Source organism: Phodopus roborovskii, unplaced genomic scaffold, assembly GCF_943737965.1.
Source record: "Phodopus roborovskii unplaced genomic scaffold, PHOROB, whole genome shotgun sequence".
Taxonomy (NCBI): Eukaryota; Metazoa; Chordata; class Mammalia; order Rodentia; family Cricetidae; genus Phodopus; species Phodopus roborovskii.
In genome coordinates, this window is record NW_026126517.1 from 51330806 (window position 1) to 51353809 (window position 23004).

General features: G+C 36.5%; 1 protein-coding gene across 1 annotated transcript in view; it reads left to right on the plus strand.

The window, feature by feature from the left end:
• Bmp5 (bone morphogenetic protein 5) overlaps nucleotides 1-23004 on the plus strand; it is a 115518-nt gene that overhangs the window by 45340 nt on the left and 47174 nt on the right. The window contains exons 2-3 of the mRNA XM_051197967.1: nucleotides 7645-7837; nucleotides 18862-19010. Of these exons, the coding sequence (XP_051053924.1) occupies nucleotides 7645-7837; nucleotides 18862-19010 (342 nt within the window). The remainder of the gene's footprint in view (nucleotides 1-7644; nucleotides 7838-18861; nucleotides 19011-23004) is intronic.

The following is a 23004-nucleotide window of genomic DNA, read 5'->3' on the forward strand; positions in this document are numbered from 1 at the left end:
TATTTATTTCGAATTCTGACAATTTGCAACTTTTAAGCTCCAGTTTGGTCTGTAGCTTAATCCTGGCACTCAAGAGGCAGGGGAAAGCAGAGTTCTGTCAATTGAGGCCAACTTGGTCTACATAGTGAGCCCTGTGTCAAGAGTGGTGGTGATGGTGGCGCTGTTTGTAGAGATGGCTCAGTAATTAAGAGCACTTATTTCTCTTGCACACAAGGTGGCTCACAACCATCCATAACTCTACTTGCAGGAGATCCAGGCACCTCTTTTGATCTCTGTTGGTACCAGGCATGTACAAAATGTATATGAGTATATATACATAAAACATTCATACACATAAATGTAAAAATAATTGAAAACAAACTTTTACTATAAATAGATTTTAACATGGAATATGAATTTCTTGATTCAAATTTTACCTCTTGTGTGCTTTTATATTACCACATTTAAAAGTTTGGCTTTAAAGCCAAACTATAATAAGAAATTATTTATGTTGGTGTGCAAATGTAGTTAAGCTTTCTGTTGCTCTCTCAGACTTGTGTTCTGGAGTTTCATGTAGATAAAAAATGTTTGGAGCAAACATAAAACCCAGAAGCAGAAGCAAGTTTAGTCATCCCTTGTGATTCTAATTTTTGATAGAATTTTTTTTGGTGTGTGTATGTCCTCAGTAAAACAAATCCTTGTAATATTTTAAATAACACCATTACCAATCATTAGGTCAAATAAATAATTCTATGTTTATGGATTTATTGGTAATTTGTTATGTTACCATGTAGAAATGTCTATACAATCTCATTCATTGGAATACAAAGCGTGTACCATCATATACCATATGATTTTTAAACAACATTCCTGTGACATAGCAGTAACAAGAGAAGAATGTGCTATAAAGTAGAGTCAATATGTGATTGTCAGATAAATGCTCCCTGTTGAGTTTTTCACACATGTCATCAGATACTAATATTTTAAAAGTCTGTAGTGTTCTCTTTTTCAATTCAATGATCATAGGTGAGCTGACTGATACAAAGTGCTTTAAATGTAGTTATATTTCAATACACTGGGACAATGCTCTTCAAATGTAGTTATAGTTTCCCCTAAGGTTTCATTCTTACTTCATACAAAGGAAATAATGTGTGTAAGTTTGGGGGAATGAAATGGTCTCCACTAAAGCACATGTTCTCCAATTCCCTTTAACAAATCTGAGTTTGATTTGAGTGAACTAAGTTCCTTATATTGATGGTTTTGTTTCATGTATATAGTCATTAATTAAGATATTTTTTATGTTTTTATTTCCATATATCAATTATACCTAGTAACAGATTTTTTTCATACATACAATTATACATAGTAACAGGTATTTTCATACGTGATTATGGCATATTTTGATCAGTCAGATTTACCCATTCCCTTCCTTAGTCCTGTTGCTAGAGTTTCATTCTAGCTTGGTTCCCTAGCCAATTATCCCCAGATAAACATAGGTGTTCCGCACTTTCCCACCAGCCTGGTCCCAGAGCCACGTCAGCCTCAATTAACACACAGAGGCAGTGTATTAATTATGAAACTGTTGGCCAGTTACTAGCATTTCTTATTGGCCAGCTCTGTCTTAAATATTAACCCATTTCTATCAATCTAAGTGTTTCCACGTAGTCTTACCAGAGAGAGTCTGGATCTCTTATCCTCTCACAGTCTGTATCTTGACTTGTCTCTACTACCTCTCCCAGAATCCTCCTTGTCTCCTAGTCCCACCTATCTTGCTTTCCTATTGGCCTTTATTCATTAACCAATAAAAGAAACATATATACAAAATGACATTCCCCATCACACAGGGAAGCTATATTAATTATAAAACTCTTGGCCGATGGCTAGGGCATCTTACTGGCTAGGTCTCTCTTAATTATTAACCCATAAATACTAATCCATGCATTTCTATATGGCCTCATCTTGCCAGAGAATGGCTGGACCATCCTATCTTCCCTGTCTCTATATGGTGTCTCCCTTGTGATTTCTCTCTCTCTCCTTACTGCTTTCTCTCCTAGCCCTGCCTATACTTCCTGCCTGGCTATTGACTATGTTTTTATTCATCAACCAATAAGAGAAACATCTATAGAAGGACATCCTCATCATAGTCTTCCTCCAACTTTGGCTGATCTCAGTCCTTCTCCCAACATTCATGTCTCACCTTCAACTTTTATCTCCTTTTTAACAAAAGGTTTATGTGTTTGTGTGAGAGTTTGTGCATGGGAGTAGCATCTGCAGAGGCCAGAAAAGGTTGCTGGATACCCTGTAGCTGAAATTATAGGCCATCCAATATGGTTTTAGAAACTGAACTCTGCAAAACCACCAAAACACTCTAAACTACTTAGCCATGTCTTCTCCCCACCCCAATGACTGCGTGAGTTTCATTAGGGCATTGGGCCTGCTTATAGGAACATGGGTAAGAATTCCTTTACAGGATCCTGGGTATTTTACCAATAGTTATACCAATGAAGAAAATGTTTCTCCTTTCATCAACCATCATTTACTGTATAAATCCTCAAGGAGTGGTGGGGTCCCATGAACTCTCCAGACTCCATGATAGGATGTGCAAGGGCCCAGTTTTGTGTGGATCTTATGTGAGTAATCGTAACTTCTGTGAGTTCAAGTGTGAAAACCACCACCAACAAAAGTACATGACCCAGAAGTCAGGGTTCTAGCCCTGCCACTTCTCCTCTACCTTTGATGTGATCTTACCTTCTTTCCACACCTTCTTTAATATTTCCTGAGCTTTAGAGAGGATTAAATAGACAAAATAACTTTTTCTTCAACAAAATAGAATTATGGACTTCATATCAATTTGAATTTTTTATCCAATGAAATATTCTTTGTTAAAGATGATGATAGAAAAATAGGTTGAGAAACTTTTTGCATTTGGTTGATTCAACAATACACCAAGGAATAAGTGAAAGGAAAACATTTAAAATAACATGAATGTAAAAGGTAGCAATAGAATAGAATTTTCTGATTTTTTTCTTATTTACTTTTATCTTTAAAGTTTCCCAAACCATTTAACACAACAACAGGTTATAATGCATTAAACTATTAAGAAGGCTTAATATTTACCAAATTGTCACAACATGAAAGAGGTAAGACTTTGCCTTGAAGATGCTTACTTACATCTAAGGATTTTATTGAAATGTGAATGTGTATTTCTGTTAAAAACACTACATCAGGAATTTTGATTTTTCAAAAGGAGTTAATGAAGTAAAAGTACAGAGCAATCCTGCTGGATAGTTATAAACATCTCAAAGTTGAAAGCTGTCAACATTTCAAAATATAATTATGGTACAAGTGTAGAGTTGGGTATCTTTATTTGAACATTTATGCAAGATTGACAGTGATATTTTGAAGTCAGATGTCTGTTACTACCTTGTTGTCATTATCTAATTTTCAATTTAGAGATATTAGTATTTGCCTCCTTCTATAATTACTCTTTGCTGGAATCTAAATTTCCTTGTTGGATATTAATAGATATTATTTGGGGCTGAAGTCCTTATAAATAAGTCTTTCCATCATTAGCTTCAAAGTTCCATCGAATTTCTGTTGCTGTTCTGATCGGAGAATGTAGGAATATGAATTATCAGACTCACAATGGAACTTTGTTCTGTGTGCTATACTGAAAACAAATGTTAGTAAACTCTGAAAGTTTGTCTTCTTTGAGGGTTCAACAGTCTAGACTCCAGAACAGTAGATGGTTTATAAAACACGAGTACAAATTATCTGCATTTTGAAAATGTAGGCTTTAGATTGGATTCTACAAAGCTCACATCTCAGCTCTTATGTCCAGGATTATGGAATGAGTTTTGATTTCAATTTCAAAATATGAAATTATTGTTAAAAAATTTGATTAATGGTTGCTGTAATTTAGAATGTTGGCTATTGCTTCACAGAATGGAGAAAACATATTTGTGAATGTACAGTAGGTCCATGTCATCACGTGTGGAACTACTTACATAAGGTCTGGGAGGGGATTACTTAGATCCAGATTTTCTACAGCAAAGCAATAAATATTTAGATAAACCAAGGAAGATAGAGAATTTAAGTCACTTTATTCCAGTTGACTTCGAGTTTATTTACCAAATGAGGTTGAAACCAATCTTAATTTTACAGAACTCTTTTGGATATTAGAGTTATTAATTCAAGATTTTTATTCCTGTAGTAATTAAGACAGGAAAAAAATAATAATGTATAAGTGGAATCAGCAGGTCCTGGCACTTGTAACCCTGGACAAAACTTGTTTCACATCACTCTTTGTTTCCCCCATGTTCAAAATGAGGAAAGGCAGCTCTATGCGATAGGTTTCACACAACAGAATATATTAATTTATGCCATACAAATGCTATTTAACTATTGTCAAGGTGTGGTATCATCCACAGTTTTAAATTTAAGATGAGAAGATAATAATACAGCTAGCTTCATTTAGTTCTCTCAAAGCAAAAATTGTGGCAAATTGCACATTTGGCAATACACTTTCAGTGATTAGCCACCCAATTGCCTGGCGTTTTCTGTCATTACCCTTGCCACGTTCTCAGGCAGGCTCACAGGTAGAAGGGAGATGGGGAAACATTCACAGCAGTCTGTATAATTGCTGGCAGGAAGTAAGACAGAACAAAGTTAAATTATGAATCCAAATCACTTTCTAAAATGGACTCATTTGCCTCATTTAGAGAAAGTGCCTCTCACGTTCTCTGGACATAGCCTTTTGACAGGAATAAAATAATGATACCTTAATAAAACAAACTTCACCAAATCATGTTAGGTGTTGCTAGTGCTAGTCAGATAGTCAAAAATCACTATTCCAGAAAGCTGTGGAGCACAGGAATGGCTCTGTCTCATCCTCTTATTTATGGATGCTAATCACAGTGCCTGGGCTGCAGGTAGTCAGATAGCTCTTGGCTTCCTAATCACCTACTTTGGTGGAAAATAGACACAAGATTCTTTTGGAAGATGAAGGCAAGACATGTTGTGTTTTTTTTTCTATGAGTCATTTCAGAGATGTATCTCATCTGACTTTGGAACTTATATATCTCAATGACTCAGTTCTCCAGTATCATATATGGATGGCCACAATCTCCTTCCAACAATCCTAAACCCTCCTCTACCTTACACCCCCAAGTTATGAATACTTAAAATCTCATTAGAATCACCTTAGAATCACGTCAACTGATCTAAAGAAGTTTCTATACCCTAACACTTTTTTGTAACCAGCCTTTACCATTTAAATATATTTTTAAAATTAATCCTTTGTGTATTCAATATCAAGCATCCCAATCCATTCATTTCCCTGTCCCTTCATGTCTGCCCTCTGCCCTTGCAACTTCCCCCACAAAATACAATAAAATACAATTAAAAAAATCTCATAGTGGAAGCTATAGTGTGACACAGTGAGTCACACTGTATATCTTTCAGTTCATACATCTTTACAAGTGTTCACTGCAATGAGTCATTGGTCTGGTTCAAGGCCTCTGGCTTCTGCTACACTACTGACACTGGGCCTTCACTAAGATTCTGCTTGGATATCCTGTTGTTGCTCTGTGTTGTTGAGGTCCTATAGGTTTGTATCTGCAGGACCAGCCCTTTATGTGCTCCAGCAGTTCATAGATGGGGTGGATATTGGAGTAGCCAACTCATAGCCCCTGGTTCTGGGCCTGGGTGGTAGCTGAGTTTGTCAGCCCACCAACTTTCCCTCATCTCCACCACCAGGACATTTCTCCAGCACTGCCCTGGCTAGCTCTCCCAGTGTAGTAGGCAGCAGTGGGTAGGGGTAGTTCTGCTCTCATGCTCTCAGACAGGCTCACCTGTACCCATACCACCAGGGCCAGCTCTGCTATGTTGCCCAAGTGATACGCAGTGCACACTGTCTTGAGTACTGAAGCTAGGAGGGGCAGGGCCAGCTCTCCAGATTTCATGAGCTCAGGCCAGCTTTCCTACCTGGCATCACTTGGTGGTGACGGGAAGGGAAGGTGGGATTCATGAAGGCATGTCTCCGTTGCCCATGCCCCTGCAAGGCAGACGAGGGGCTGGCTCACACATGCCCTTGTAAAGGGGTCAGCTCTACCGTTAACACAATTTAAAAAAATTTTAAGTCCAGCACTTGTATTTGTTTTTTTTTTTGAGACAGGGCTTCTATGTATTATTTTGGAGCCTGTCCTGGAACTAGCTAAGTAGACCAGGTTGGCCTCGAACTCGCAGAGATCCACCTGCCTCTGCCTCCCACGTGCTGGTAGTAAAGGCATGCATCACCAATGCCCAGCTTGTATGTATTTTTAAAAATCCTTTTGTACTAAAATTTTAGTAATGAAGTCATTGGGAAAAATTTAAATTACTGTTGGCCATAATTATAAAACGCCTAAAATATTGTGTATTATAGTAGCTTTTGTTTTGTTTTGCATCACTCTCCTGTATTATTCTAAGTAATTAACATTCTGAAAAACAAAGAAACAGAGAAATAAAGTCCATCAAATGACATTGAATGTGTCTAAATGAATCTTTCTTGTAGTAACCCATTAGCAAAGCTGCAGTGGCTACCAGGAGACTATGTCAGCCAGTGCAGTAAGTCATATCATGTTACAATATGTTCAAATCCTACTGTACTAAGTCCTCCAGTATTTTTTTACTATTCTCAGGGGACCTATATCTTTTCTTTCATTTGGTAGAAAGGTAGATAAAGGGGAGAACTGGTCTCCTATTTACCCTGAGTGAGATGAGACACAGGTCTTTAGATGTTAACCCTTCACTAGGGCAATCATTCATGAGAAAGCCTTAAAATAGAGGAGGATATTTCATTCACAGAAGCACATGAATAAATAAATAGCCCCCATCTGGGGAAGCCACTGCAGAAGTGACCTTTCTTGTGGTACATATTGCTGTCAGGTGGAGGGAGCTTTTTGGGCACACTGTCTCACAGAAGGATGCATGCTGTTTATTGTGTGCTTCACAAAGTTGGAAGAACTTGCTCCCCCCCTTTTTCTGTAAGGGAATGATCACCGTCAGAGGATATGTATTTAACTTGATTTAAATATTGTGCAGTGACTACATCACAATCACACAATGGAAGCATCACGTGATGAATGCGGATGCTGTTTTTAATGGATCAGCTAAAAAATAAGTTTGGTTTAAATCTGAAAAAAGGACTTGCTATATTTGTCTACAAAACTGCCACCAATAAGATTCCGTGTTACAGACCCTTAGTGCTCCTCCCCTCTTTCCTCTGTGGCCAGGTTAAACGTCATCACTGACTTTACTTGGAACTCTGCAGGCTTCTGTGACATCTTTTAAAATCCTGTATGAAACCCATGTTCTGGTGATTGGTACATATTGGCAGTCACTTTACAACCTTCATTTTTAAAAACATTTTCGGATAGTCTTTCCATTTAGGATCCAGGAATTTGTATAAAACCAGACAGTTATATTGCATTCGAACTAAAATGCTATTGGTTTGTGGAATTTCCTTTAATTGGAAACACATACTAGTCGTGGTTTTTGTGTTTTTACAGTTTTATACTATCCTGTTTGTTTTCATTTTAAAAGGTGGAGAATTTGTCATTAGTTTCCATATTTTACAAAGAGGTAACGTTTTCCTTTCTTCATTCCTTTGCATTTCTTTTTCAGTTGAAAGAGACAAGGACTTTTCTCATCAGAGGAGGCATTACAAAGAGTTTCGGTTTGACCTGACTCAGATTCCACACGGAGAAGCAGTGACAGCAGCTGAATTTCGGATATATAAGGACAAGAGCCACCATCGATTTGAAAACGAGACAATTAAGATTAGTATATATCAGATCATCAAGGAATACACAAATAGGTATCGACTTTATATTAATTATTTATCCTAGCAAAGACTGAATTTTAGTTTGAAAGCCATCGGTGACCTATATGATTCACAGTGTATTTTCTTCGGTGAAAGGAGACTCTTAGCCAGGTAGAGGTCCACTGAAAAGGAAGAACAAGGAGCTGGTGAGATGGCTTGCAGTTAAGAGCTCTCAGTCTTGCCGAGGATTGTAATTTGTTTTCCAGCACCCATATCAGGCATCTCACAACCACCTTCAATACCAACTTTTGGGGATCTGAACCTCTCTTCTGACCTCCTTAAGCACTAGAGACACACATGCACACAAACATGCACACACACACACACACACACACACACACACACACACACGAATAAAATTTGAAAATAAGTCTTAAAATTAAAAAATGAATAAATATTAAAAATTCCTCCTATATTTATATATTTTTCTACTATTGATCAATCTGTGTACCAAACAGCATCATGCCTGTCTCTATGTTTTTTCCATGGGCTTTTATCTCATTTTGTAAATTTGCCTTTTAGTTCAGAAAATTTGTATTTTATATTATTTACATAAAAATCCATATAAAATTGTTTAAATAATATAGTATTCTTGTAGTCATAGAAGGACTGGTTTGCTAGGTAAGGGTGGAATATTATATGATTAGTTATGTGTATTTTGAATAAAGATAGTTCTGCTTATATTAGAATCTGACAATCAGTATATATATCCTGTCTAAAGATATTTGAGAACTGTGTGAAAACAGCTAATAGACTGAAACATTAAATCTATGAAAATGTTACTGATAACAGATTAATGCAAATGAACTATCAAGTACGAATTATAGAGGGACCTTAGACATGTTTCCTTACCTTTAACCTAACACAGAAATCATTTGGATAACACCTTTAATCAATGATTAGTTATCTTTGTTGGACAATTGACATGTTATAGCAAGGTGTTCTTTATCTGCCAGTAGCTTCTGCTCATGAGATCAAACATTTCTTATGGTGAACTGCTATGTCATTTGGTGATGCAAATACTGAAAGGTCAGTGTTTTGTTCTTTTTTTACCTTGAGAACTCTTTATAGTTCCTAATGTTTAGTTTTTTTTTTTTTGATGTTCCATAGCAATAGTTTTCCAAAGAACATTCCATTAATTTCTCACAATAATCAGTGAAGATAAAAAGCTGAGGCCAAACACCTTTATTAGATAACCTGGAGAAGGCTCAAAACACAAAGTCTTAGTTGGGGTTAAAAAAGGCTATTAGTTTTCTTTTACCTGATCTTTTTAAAAAATTAATCAAATTTTGGATGTGTAGCATCTATTAATATTCCAGGGAATACAAATTAAGGAGGATCATTTTAATAAATGTTACTCTATATGCATTGCTATTTTTAAGAGAACTAATAAAAAAATCACAAAGATCCATATCATTTTCTTAACCTTTGTAAATTTTGGCCATGGGTGAAATGTATTTTTTTTTTTAAATCTTACTATAGTGCTGTTTTTGATCTTTGATTTTTTTTTTGTTCTTTTTGAGGTAATGTCTTGTATATAGTCCAGGTTAGCTTAGAACTTACAGATCTATGTCTCTGCCTATCAAATGATGGGATTTCAGGGGTGGCCCACAATGTCCAGTACTGGTTGTACTTATAGAATTAAGATACAGGACCTTTATTTGTAATGAGTCCTATAAAACATGTTTTGTATTAGGTAATGTTGGTATCTTTTTAAGTTAAGTGAAATTTGAAAATAGTATTTTGAACATTACTTAATATTTATAAAACTATAATTTTATTTTACTTATAACTATTTTTCTACAATGGAAGGAAGAGCATTTTAAGCATTTATTTTTATCCACAGCACTACTAACTTGCTTGATCTGAATTAATATTTGACATTGCTATTTGACATGTATAATTTAATAGACAATAACTTGTACTTGGCTATTTAATATCTCAAGTCTTTTTCAAAAGAATCCTTGATATACCTGGTCATACTCATTGGGAATATCTTGATTGATTCTAAATAGAGATTTTTTTATTGACCAAAATAAAAAGACAACTTTTATTTAGGCCCTGCTATAGTTTTGAGAGTGAATGCCACTTAAACATCCATATGTCAAAAGTGTGATCTTAGGCCTTTAAGAGGTGATGGGGACTTTACAAGATACCCTTATTCTATTGGGGGTATGCCTTGAAGAGGAATGTGGGACCTCTACCTACCTGTGTTTGTTCAAGTATGGACTCATGACTAACGAGTAGTTGGTTCAGCCACAGGGTCCTACCAAGGTGTATTCCTCCAGACAACACTCCAAAGGTATTTATTGAGCCATTTGATCAGTACTGACAGGAGCTGATGAAATTACAAGTTTGAACAGCCTCTTCTTTTTATATGCTGATTATTTTAAGTATTTCATTGTAGTCATGAAGCTGACCAGTACAAGTCAATTGCTCCTTTTGCTCAGGATATTTTCACACACACAGACACACACACACACACACACACACACACACACACACACACGAAGAGAGAGAATGAGAGAGGGATAGAGAGAAACAACTTCATGCTACATATATACTAAGTAGAATTATCAACTGCTCCTTAGCAAGAAGGACCAACATCAAAATATCAGGATTTAAAATAAGTTTCTCTTGTATTCCTCAAGCTACGGAAGGACATTTTCCCCAGTGAAAATTAAATTAATTCTCTTTATTAATTCTGTTTATTTTTTCATACTAATTTGACTTTAATTCTGTGAGAGAAGAACCAAGTGAAAAATTCATTGTTTCCACATAATATGATCACAGTTAAAACAGAAAGAATTACAATATAAAAATATTTTTAAATTCAGATACATCTTTCAAATAATTTACTGCTGTTCCACACACACACACATACACACACACACACACACACACACACACACACACACACACAGTTTCTTAAAGAATTAAAATAGAGGTAAGAAAAGAAAATATTATCTCATGTTTTCAAAACATAGGTCATCTCTCAAAGCTTCTGTCATCAAACTTGTAACATTTTTAATGTAGCATTTTCAGTAAAACTCCAAAGTGAATTCTCATGGACTGCAAGTTTTAATTCAGTGCATCTAAGATTATGTATGCATTATCTTATATGGTAGCTCACTGTCCCTAAGGTGTGGTTTTGTGTGTGTGTGTATCTTTGATATAATTTAGACTGATGCTTTGAATATGTTTCACATTCGAGGCCTCAGCTGGTCTATTAACCACAAGTATAATGTACCCACACTTAAAAGTGGACAGAGCTATTATATCATCTGCATTCCCACTCATTTATCCTATATAAGTTACAACTCTTTACATTATATATTTCATTCCTACTGTCTCTTACATCCATGATTTACGCTTATACATATTCAAGCATGTGCAATTTAAAGACGTGTTCTGATAGGTATCCAAGTCCTTATTTTTCCTGCTCAAGAGGGTAACACATTTTTCTATCATTTCATTTATTTTAATCGTTTTTATATAAAACCAACAGCTCTAAATTCCATCTAGAATGCACTGCTCTTCAGTCACACCTCATATATTGACATTATTGAGAAATGAGGTTTCCACACTATTAAAATTTTCCAGATCATGCAGCTGAACGCCACACGCATGCTTTTGTTGAGCAAGCACAGAGGACCTAAGGCAGAGTAAATAAGATCTCCAAAGCTCATAGCCTGGGGGCCGTGGGATGTGGAGAGACTGCCGCACACAGACTTTAATAACAATAATACAATGTGCTAAGAACTATGATGTAAGTTTGCACTGAGTGATGTGGAAACGTGAATGAAGGGAAATGAGTTCTTCATGTGGGTGGGTGAGGGACCTCTGGGGAGGGCGCTAGGGGCTCACCTTCCAGGATGGGTAGGAACTTTTTATAGGCTGATGAAGGGGTGGATTTTAACTTTAAAATATTACAATGAAATGTTAAAAGCCCCAAATATCTAATTAATTAAATAATACACAAGTGAAATGATCAACAGCAAGAAAATAAGCTTTTTTTTTTTTTTTAGGAGTCAACATTTTCTTTTCTTTTTCTTTTTTTATTTATATTTGAAACAAGGTTGTTTTACATGTCAATCCCAGTTCCCTCACCCTCCCATCCTCCCCTATTACCCCCACCAAACCCTAGCCCATATCCTTTCTGCTCCCCAGGGAGTCTTCCAAGTCTGTCCTATCATTTGGGGCAGGGCCTAGGCCCTCCCCTATGTGGGATGGGCTTTTAAAATCCATTGGTATACTAGGGATAAATACTCATCCATTACTAAAGGCCCCATAGACTGCCCAGTCCTCTTAACTAAAGCCCACATTAACTAACACTGGGTCAGTCCTATGCTGGTTTCCCAGCTATCAGACTGGGGTGCATGAGCTCCCTCTTGTTCAGGTCAGCTGATTCTGTGGCTTTCTCCATCAACATTTCCTTCTAATGCTCTCCTATGGAGATAAATTTCTGTGCTCCATTGTAGAAACGTTTTAAGCTAGACTGCTCTGTGTCATTGGCTCCCTTCACTCCTTGGTGTGTTCGGCTCAACTGTCCCTGTTTCAGTTCATGACCACCTTCCTATTTACACCATCTCTCTCCCTTTTTGCTTCTTTAAGATTTGGAATTCTTTTGTGGTCTTTCTTCCAAATATATGTATGTTGACAGTTTCTACAGTGGAAGATTTCCTGGTCCCTAGAGGAGGCTGTGCGGATTCTGTCCAGTGCAGGACAGCACTCAAGCACAGCTTATGTTTCTTGGTATAGAGGGATCAAGCTTTATTTTATCAACAGTTCTCAACCAGGGCCACATGGCTCCCTAAGGGACCACTTGTCAGTATCTGAAGGTGTTTTTGATTGTCACAGTAATGGGGATTGTGCGGGATCTCTGTGTGTACCACTGGCATTGAGTGTGTGGATATGCTGAGTTTGCTCCATGGATCGGCTAACCCTTCTGAGAGACCCAGGACATCTCCCTTAACTGACCAAGAATGTTCTGATCCCAAGTGTTCACATTTCCAAGTTTGAGAAGTTCTGCTGCATTAGAAGATTTCAGCTATAAACCCAAATGTGGGAATGGTTTGGTTCAGAAGACAGTGTATTTATTGATTTTTCCCTAAATGTTTCTTGGGACACACCACATTTTTCTGAGCTCTGGAGAAGCCACCCTGGGCACAGTGTTCATTTCCTAAGGTTTGAAAAATGATTGGACTGTCCAATCATTTTTCCTGTGAATTAACTTTATCTCCTTTTGCATATTTACTGGGTGGCACATAAACATTTATATTCTTTTGCAGCCTAAAATATAGGGTATAATGACATTTGAAAATTTACTAAATATTAAAAATTTTTTGATGATCTAAATAAAGCTCTATAACATAAAAACAACGTTTTTCTTAAATAAATCCAGCTTAAAGAAATTTCAGCAGTGCTTTCCATTAATGTCAGTTAATATTACTATTTTACCTTTTTTTAAAGAGAGGGTCTATGTGCTTTGGCTGGCCTGAAACTCACTATGTAGATATGACTGGCCATAAACTCACAGAAATCCTCCCATTTCTGTCTCCTGAGTGCTGGGATTAAAGGCTTGTGTTACCTTGCCTGGTTGTTTGACTATTTTTTAATCTAAACATTTGAAATATTATATAGAATCAGATGTTCTGTATCAATGATACTCATGATTTTCAGAATTTTAAAAGTGCATGTTTGTTTTGTATGAAATTGTAAGGGTCATTTGAAAACATCAATTAGTAAACAGTCCAAGCTTTAACCTTTCCTCCACATTATTTTTTTATTTTTGAGAGTATAATTTAATTATATTATTTTCCCCTTCCCTTTTCTTTCCTACACCACTCCTTGCTGTCTTTCAAATTCATGCCTCTTTTTTCTCTATTGTTACATGCATAGAATAATAAATGTATATATTCCTAACTGTAACGTTCTCAGTTTGTATGTTACTTGTATGCCTGTTTTCAGGGCTGACTATTTGGTATTGATAACCAACTGGTTATTCTTCCTGGGAAAAGCTGTGTCTCCCACTCTCTGCATTTCTTAGTTGCCTGTTGTGTAGTGTTGAGGCTCTGGGGCTTTCCCCCCATCCACACTGGCATGGATGTCCACTGATGTCATCCTTGTTTAGCTCATGTCTATGCAGTCATACTGGTGAGACTTTATGGGTATAGTTTCTGACATCAGTAGGATACACCATCTCACAGCAAAACTCCGGTTCCTCTGCCTCTTGCAATCTTTCTGCTCTCTTTTCTGCAGTGTTCTCTGAGTCTTAGGTGTGGGACTGTTTTGTAGATGTATCCGTTGCGGCTGGGCAAACGTCCAACCTTAGGACAAAAATTCAGAAATTTTAGTTCATTTTTGAGACATACTTTGCTAATATGCTCAATACTAGAACTACCAATTAATCTTCTATACTGTGGTGGTGATATTTATGTGAAGAGACATGAGGATTTATTTATTTCTTTATTTTTGTTTGGCAACTGGGTAGGTATGCCACCAACTATAAATTCCTGATCTGAGTTTCTTTCATCGTGGACTGTGATATGGAAGTGTAAGTGAGTTATGCTTTTCATAGTCTTGACAGGTTAGCCAAGGAAAAATGTTATAAAAGAAGATGAAAAAGTTTCCATTGTAAAAAGCTTGGATAATTTGGAGACATCACTGTGCATGGTAGAGGTGAAGAATGGCAAATGTCCTGACAGTTTCTCAAAACTTCTCTTGGTTGTGCTTTGTTTTTAATATAAAATGTCTTTTATAGGATCATGTGCTTGAACTCTTGGTAAGATATGAGTCTAGGAGATGACATGCCATTGAAATAAGTGAAGCAATGGGGGTGGGCCTCAAGGCTTAGTCAGCCTCACTTCCTGTCTATGTTTTGCTTCATTATTGTGGGTTTAATGTGACCAACCACAGCATGTTCTTGCTGCCATACATTCCCTACACTACCATAATTGACTGTATTCCCTTAAACTGTAAACCAACATATGCTCTTCCCCCTTTAGAGTTTTTTGTCATAATAAAAAGTAAATCAACAACTATATGCCACATATAATATATGTATGTCTATTAATGTATAGTAATCATATATTATGAGATAATATATTAAATTTATTAATTTGATATGTATTAGTTAATTATTTATATATATATATATATATATATATATATATTGAGATCTGTATCTCTACATAAAGTCAATCAGGAAAATTTCTTACATTATCTGTTATTACTGATTATATAAATATTTTTACTTATTTGTGATATTTCAAATTAATATTTTCATCCTAATTTGATTTATGGGTTAAAATCCATTATGGGAATGTATTAACAAATCTTCCTAAAGTTTAGAAAAATTAATTAATTCACAGATCCAGAATTTTAAGTACAGATTTTAAATGGATTTCCTAAAGGTATTTGCATAATTTCCTGTAAGAGTTATTGTGCCTGGCTTTGGGAAACTATATTTACAGTATGTCATTTCAGAGTGTGCTGGCCAGTTTTATATCAACTTGACACAAGCTAGAGTCATTTTAAAAGAGGAAACCTAAATTGAGAAAGTGTTACTATCAGAATGGCTTGTGAATAAGCCTGTAGTACATTTTCTTGATTGATGATTCACATGAGAGGGATCAGCTCACTGTGAGTGGTGTCTCCTCTGGGCTGGTGGTCCTGGGTGCTGTAAGAATACAGGCTGAATCTAAGCAACAGTGCCCTTCCCTGATAATGAGATTGATGACTAACTTATTCACCATCATAGAGCCCTGGAAACAAAAGCTGACACCCACATAGAGCTGATGGAAACAAAAGCAGACACCCACAGCTAAACACTGAGCTGAATTCCTGGAATCCAGATGCAGAGAGGGAGGACAAGACCAGGCTTCAGAATCCCACAGAGACAGCTGACCTGACTAAGGGGGAGCTCGGGGAGCTCAGGGACCCCCAGACTGATAACTGGAAAACCATCATTGGACCGATTCAGATCCCCTTCAGGGATGATGTTCACATGTGTCTCAGTTAGAAGACCCGTACAGTCTAAGGGACCTCTGACAGTGGAACAAGGATGTATCCCTAGTGCACAAAAGGACTTTGGGAGCACTTTCCCCATGGAGGGATACTCCCCTAACCTAGAGGCCAGAGGGAGGGCCTAGTCCCTATTCCAAATGACTTGACAGATTTTTTTGATCCCTCCTGGAAGGCATCACCCTCCTTGTGGAATGTGTATGTGGGGGATGGGATGAGAAGTTGGGGGTGGAGGTAATGGGAGGGAGGGAGAGAGAGAGAACTGGGATGGATATGTAAAATAAGAAAAATAATAGTAATAAAAAAGAAAGCAAAAAAAAAAAAAAAAAAAAAAAAAAAAAAAAGAATACAGGCTGAGCAAGCTACAAGGAACAAACCTTAGGCAGCACAGGCAGCACAGGCAGCATCCCTCTCCTCAGGGCATCTGCATCATCACCTCCTGCCCCAGGTTTCTTATGTTCCTGCCCTCACTTCCTTCCATCATGGACTGTGATATGAGAGTATAGTTAAATAAATCCTTTCCTTCACACGTTTCTTTTGGTCACAGTGTTTTATCACAGCAATGGAAACTCTAAGACACAAAGGATCCAAAAATTTTATACCTCTTTTTAGGTTGTGGGAAAATATAAATGTGAAATGTGTGTCAATTTTATTTAAAGGTAAGCAAAAAAATATTATCCACAAGCCATACAGTATCCTTCATAAAACAATGCAGAAAAATATAATTGGTGATGCCATCTCTTGCAAGGGCAAAAAGAGTACAAAAAATAAAAGCAGTATAAATGTTATACTGCTTTTGTAATAGTTAGTTTATTATCAAAAGTAGCCTTATCTTACCCATTGCTTCTTGTCAAGTGATTTGATTCACAAAGAAGTTTTGTATTTGAATTCCAAGTGTGGTGCTATGGAGATATAGTAAGTATATTCTGACTTTAGGGATTATTCAATATTGTTCATAATGCAAATTTATCTTGCATTAAAATGGTAGATGTTTTTGTCTTGTGAATATGTATTTAAATGCATCCTATAAGCAATAAGCAACATTATGTAATTATTTAATGAAAAATCCCTCCTATTTGCTTCTGTAGTCACTTAGTTCCTGAAATTATCTGTTATTTTCCCTTTCCAATCCTTTCACATTCTCATTTACTTCACAGCCAGTTGCAGTTATTTTTCTAAAACTCCAATTTTTTTCCCACTCATCCATTGATAGCTTCATTGCCCAAGGATGCTATAGACATGATTTCTTTTTTCCTGTTTTCCTTAGTATTTTATATTAGTGAACTCTGTTTCATGTGGGAAATCTCCCAAGTGAGTGAGTGTATTGATTTCTTGAAGCTGCTATTTCAAACTACTAAAAGTGTGGGCACCTTAAAACAAGAGTTTCTTCTCTTCCAGTCAATGCACTGGTACAGTTGTAGAGCTCTTGCCTAGTATGCATGTGGTGCTAAGTCCAGGAAAAAAATGTCAAATAAAAACAGTGCCACTGAATAACAGATTTATTTTAGACTGTTCATAGGAAACAATTAGACCTTTCTACTATTCCCGGCGATAAAATTCTTGGTAGAGAAATGTTATACTTCAAAGGAATTCACACCCAATTTTGTACAGACTTAGTGATTGTTTAAGTTGCAATCATGAATGAAATTGCATGAATGAAATTACAAAATGGCTGCCATTGTGTTCACTGATAATATATTTGATCATCCAGAGGCAAATTTCATTGTCTGAAGGCAAGTTTAGTATAAAGAGAGAATTGAGAAAAGAAATTATAAGAATAAAATAGTTTTGTTCGAGAATAAGAAAATGTGTTGATTCCTGTAAAATCAGTTGAATATCTATAACTCTTCAGAGGTAAACTAGATTATATGGATTTATGAAACCACACTTCTTTGTACATTTGTCTTCTAATGTGTTGCAATTTGTATTAGTAAAATTCAGACATTTAGAACTTGCGCAACTCCTGTGGTATGATTTCCCCCTAAGCATATGCATCAATCTATAGTTATTACTGATTATTGGCATGTTTCAAAGATTTGTGACTTGATGTTGGATGATATTGTTTGTTTTATGAAAATATGATGTAATAAAATTTTAAAATAATGGAAAATATCACCTAAATAGCTAGAACTTTGTTAATTTATCCTGTTAAAATTACCCCTTTTGAGGGCTCTGGGGAAGATATCTCTGTTGGTAGAGTGTTTATCACATGAAATGTCAGGGACAGGCAACTGCTTAGCTCACCGTCTAATGGTAGTAGGGAAAGGATGTATGAAGCCATTCTCTATAATCCAACAAACATATGTTTATAACTTAATAGCACAATCAAGATTCAAGATCTATTCACAAATGTTAATTGTCATATCATTCAGGTTGTACCAGTGCCTATTCATTGCCATGATTGTTGTAAGAGGATATTGACACACAGAGGAATGAGAACATGCCACTGAGGGCTGTGCCTCTCCACTCCTGAGATTTATGTCTTCATGAAGTGGCACACTCAGTGACTCTCCTTCTGGACTTCACTACCCATAAAGCTATTATATTAAAAATGTAAAGCCTAAAGCAATTATCCCTAAAACAGATGCTGACACATCCCCTGCCTGGGCTCCTCTGAGAGTCTACATTCATCCAAATTGGAGCAGCTACTTTTGTTTCTGTCTCAATTCATTTTAATAATTTTTCTTTTCTTTTTTAAAGGGGTACTAACAGATGTTGGTTGGAGGGAGCTCTGATGACTAGGGACCAAATTAAGACCATTAGGATAGCATGAAATGACAATGAGAAACAGAAAAATAGAAATTACTTTCAGATACTCCTAATAGGTCCCAGGTTTGGGTTGGGAGGTAGCAGTGTCTCACTGCTCATCATTGGAGTTCCCCTGCTTCCTTGTTCTCTAACTCATCTTACCTTAAAAGTGCTTTTGAAATGTTTTCACTTTCATATGGTCTTCATTCAAACCATTCATTTATTTTTCATTCCTCTCTCTTTAGGGATGCGGATCTTTTTCTGTTAGACACAAGGAAGGCACAAGCTTTGGATGTGGGTTGGCTTGTCTTTGACATCACTGTGACCAGTAACCATTGGGTGATTAACCCACAGAACAATTTGGGCTTGCAGCTCTGTGCAGAGACGGGGGATGGTAAGTCCTGACCTGAATGTTTTCAATGGGACTTGCTTATACCCATGGCTTTTTGTGTTATTTAATTGATGCTTTATACTTATGTACAAGGCAACACATTCCTTAGGATAATACAAAATATTGATAAATCAACTCATGGAGCTGTATTTTTTTTTCCACACATGAATTGACTAAATCTGGGCCTGGGTAAGGATATGATAAACAGCACATACCTAGTCATGCTACTGCAATATAACCTATATGAAAGTTCTATGGACCTATGGCTTGGCTGTGGTTATGGACACACACATACATATTTTATATAAACATATGTCTAAAAAGAAAAATTGTATTGGATATGGTAGGGAAACAAGAACTAGCAATTAATGATACAGGAATACAGATGGCGCAAGGATCATGAAGAAATTGCACAAAGTTGTCAACATGCATGGTATTTGGTCAAAGACAATTGCTCCGGTATCACCTATGGAAGGAGTAATTTTTGGAACTCCAGGCAAAATTCTAATTCTTTCATGCACACAGTGTTCGCTGAGGGCCTACTGTGTGGTGTGCTGGACACAATGGCAGTAAACATGCAGAAATGGCTTCCTGAAGTTTGTCATGAGTAAGACCCAAAGTGGTGATCACATGGTGATGTTACTGAGCATGCCTTGGTGTAGCGAAAAATACAGTGAGTAGAACTGAGATATAATCCTCAAGACAAGAAAGGTATGATTAGTGGTTGGAGTTATAGGGATGGGAATTTCAGACAAAATGAACAGACTCTGTAGACTGTATAGAAAATCTTTGGCCCCATCAGATAAGGGCAGAGAAGTCTCAGCCAATTTCTTCAGGGCCTTGTCAGTCTTTGATCACATAGAGTTCAAGCACTTGCCATTCAAACCTATACTTTTGGGTAGCTCAAAATTACATTTGTCATGATATGAGGATAGAACATAATTATTCAATTTATGTTACCTTGTTTTGTAATTCTTAAATATTTAAAAATGTCCTCTGTGGCCCATGCCCTACATCCTTCTAATGTTACACTTAGGTTCAGAGAACTTGGAACTTAAAGGTTTATTGATTAGAAAACATCCTTGTTTAGGTTACACTACCTTTAGTTTTTCCCAGAATCAGGCACTGGTCACCTAGAATGTGACTCATTTAGTTTTCCTGTTTTAGTATGCTATTGCCTTAATAGACTCCACACTTAAACCCAAATAGGAGCTGTTTCTGTCTCTTTCAAAGGAAGTAATACCTGATCGTGATTCTCCTATGTCCAGCCAGTTTCATAGCCTGTTTGTGACATCATAAATGTTTCGACTTCAAGGATTGTTTATGTGGAATGAGGTTGATAGTCACAAATTATGTCCCAAGGTTAATCAAGTGCTCCCAAATCTTGGTCTTAAAAAAAAATCAGTTACTACTGAAAGTGTTATCAGATAAAATCTTGGACTTTTCTACAGATTTTCATTTGCTATATTGAATTCTAAAATTTTGTAAGTAACTCAATTATGTTGGGCTGTAGGATATTTTCTAATTATGGATTTGAAATTATTGTTGAAAATTAAGTTTAAGCTTTATAAATGTAAGCCAAGGAAAAGAGCATATTTAAACGAGTTTCCAATAATTCTCACTGTCTTAGACTACTGTACACTACTGGTCAGAAATGTGACTGGGAAATCAGCTTTGTGGGGGTGGAGCCAACTGTTTTCTTTCTTGGTATGTGACCCAAAGGAGAGAAATTAAATTAGTGGTGTGTACTTACCCAAGTGTTCTCCCAGAGGATATGCCTGAAATGTCTAACTAAACAAATCAAGAAATCTATGAAACATGATCAGTCTGTTTGTTTTCTTTTAATTTCCACTCCTTTTCTTACCACACATGCATTTTCTGAAGTTTCTCTTTTTTTTCCATTCTTTCCTCTATTGCTTTCCTATTTCTTTCACTATACAATTTAATTTCTGTTCTACTGTCAATTCTTTTCCCTCTAAGAACTTTATATACTTAGTTTGCCCCATATTTATTTCTCTTGTATTTCATGAGTAATTATGCCTTAAAGAACTATTATATTATTTATATTTTGAGCCCAAAATAAACTAGCATTAAATTCTTTTCAAATACTTCAGATATTTAGAACCTAAGTTTTGCTTTGGATCCAACCTTTTGGTGCTTTTCTTTGTTTCCATAGAAGTCTAATGTGAAGAATATTAAAATAGTTCACTGTGCCAAGCTACCTGGTCTTTCATGCACAAATAATCTTCAGACAATTTTTTAAAAATAATAAAAGCCAGAAAGGAAATACTAATTCAGTATGGCCACACTGATAAGAGGATAAAAGACATCCAATGACCCTTGACCATCCAAGTCTATATTCAGAGTCTTGATATGAGGATAAGGTTTAAATAGTAAGCAAGATATACACTTGACAAAGCAGGATCACGAGGCGTGGTCACCTGCCCAGCACTGTCTCAGGGCCAAGTGTTTTCCTTTCTTTCTTTCTTTCTTTCTTTCTTTCTTTCTTTCTTTCTTTCTTTCTTTTGAGGTTAGTCTCTATTTCAACATTGTCTGGCAAGTTCTTTATTTGGCTGCCCTTTCTTCTTACAGCAGGAGATTTTTGAGAAATTCTCATTTCTTGGGTTTCATTTTTTTTCAATGGTATGACAGCTAAACAGGCAAGAATAATGATCTCTTTAGTATATTAATCCTCTTCCCCCGATACAGGCTAGATATGTTTTCCCAATCTTGAGGTGAAATATGGCCATGTGTGATGCCTGGGGAGATGGCTCAGCAGTTAAATACATTTGGTGTTCTTGCCGAGGATCTGGGTTCATTTGCCATCACCCATGTGACAGCTCACAACAGTCTGTAACTCCAGTTTTGGGGGATCTGGAGACCTCTTCTGGCCCCCATGTGAACTTCATTCATGTGGTGCATGGACCTACATGCAAACAAACCACCTATACACATAACAATAGATAAATCTTTAAAGAAATATGCCTCTCTCTGAAACAAATATCATAAACAGGATGTAAGTAGGAGTCAATGTTAGAACATATTCAGTTAGTGTCAGGTTATCCTGTGTAAGAACCGTTTCTGCACGAGCCCCTTGGCAGATCCGTCTTGTTAATTTGACACAGTCTCACAATGAAGCCTAGGTGGTCTTCAAAATATGCTCTTGCTTCAACTTTCCAACTGCTGAGATTGTAGGAAAGCACTGCCATGCCCAGCATGACTTCATTTCAGTTCTAGTAACTTCCTTCCTTGCCTCTATTCAGTCTTCACAAAGATTTAAAAGATTAACTATCTGCCAGCTCCTTTTTTATGATCCTTCATGGCTGGAACCAGATTTGATTTTAATCAAAAAGTAGAGCATACACAGCCTTGGGAGACCGAGGACCCTCCTGGTACCTTAGTTTTACTAACTGCAGCCTCATTGCAAATGTACATGTGACATTATTTTCCTATAAATATAAATAACCAGATGCTTCAGCTCTTTGCAGTTTCACTCACTCCCAATGATGATATATGTTTTCAAAGTTCTCAATTAAATATTATTTATCCTCTCCTGCAAAGAAAAAATGGCAAACAGGACATTAATTCAATAGAGCCAACAGACCATCTTTTATTTGTAATATTAGACTGTGAACATACTTTTTTTTTTTTTTTAAAGCAAAATACTTTGTTTCCTTGAGGTATTACCTTATGTATCCCAGGCCTGCCTCAAATATATTAGGCAGACAAGGAGGCATTCATTGTCTACTACCCCAAGAACGGAATTTAGTTTTTCCTGCATGCTAGACTATCATTCTACTATTGACTTCCATCGGCACTCCCAGCTTTGGGGTAGGAGCTTAAGAAACAGAGGTGAAGAGAAAGAGAATTTTGGGGATGTGAGGAGTGTCAATGGAAACTGGAGGGGTGATTTATTCCTGGACAGGGACACAATGTTAATAAATGTATAGAATGGCAATGGTGGGGTCTGCTTAGGTGAAAGTTAACCATCTAGAAT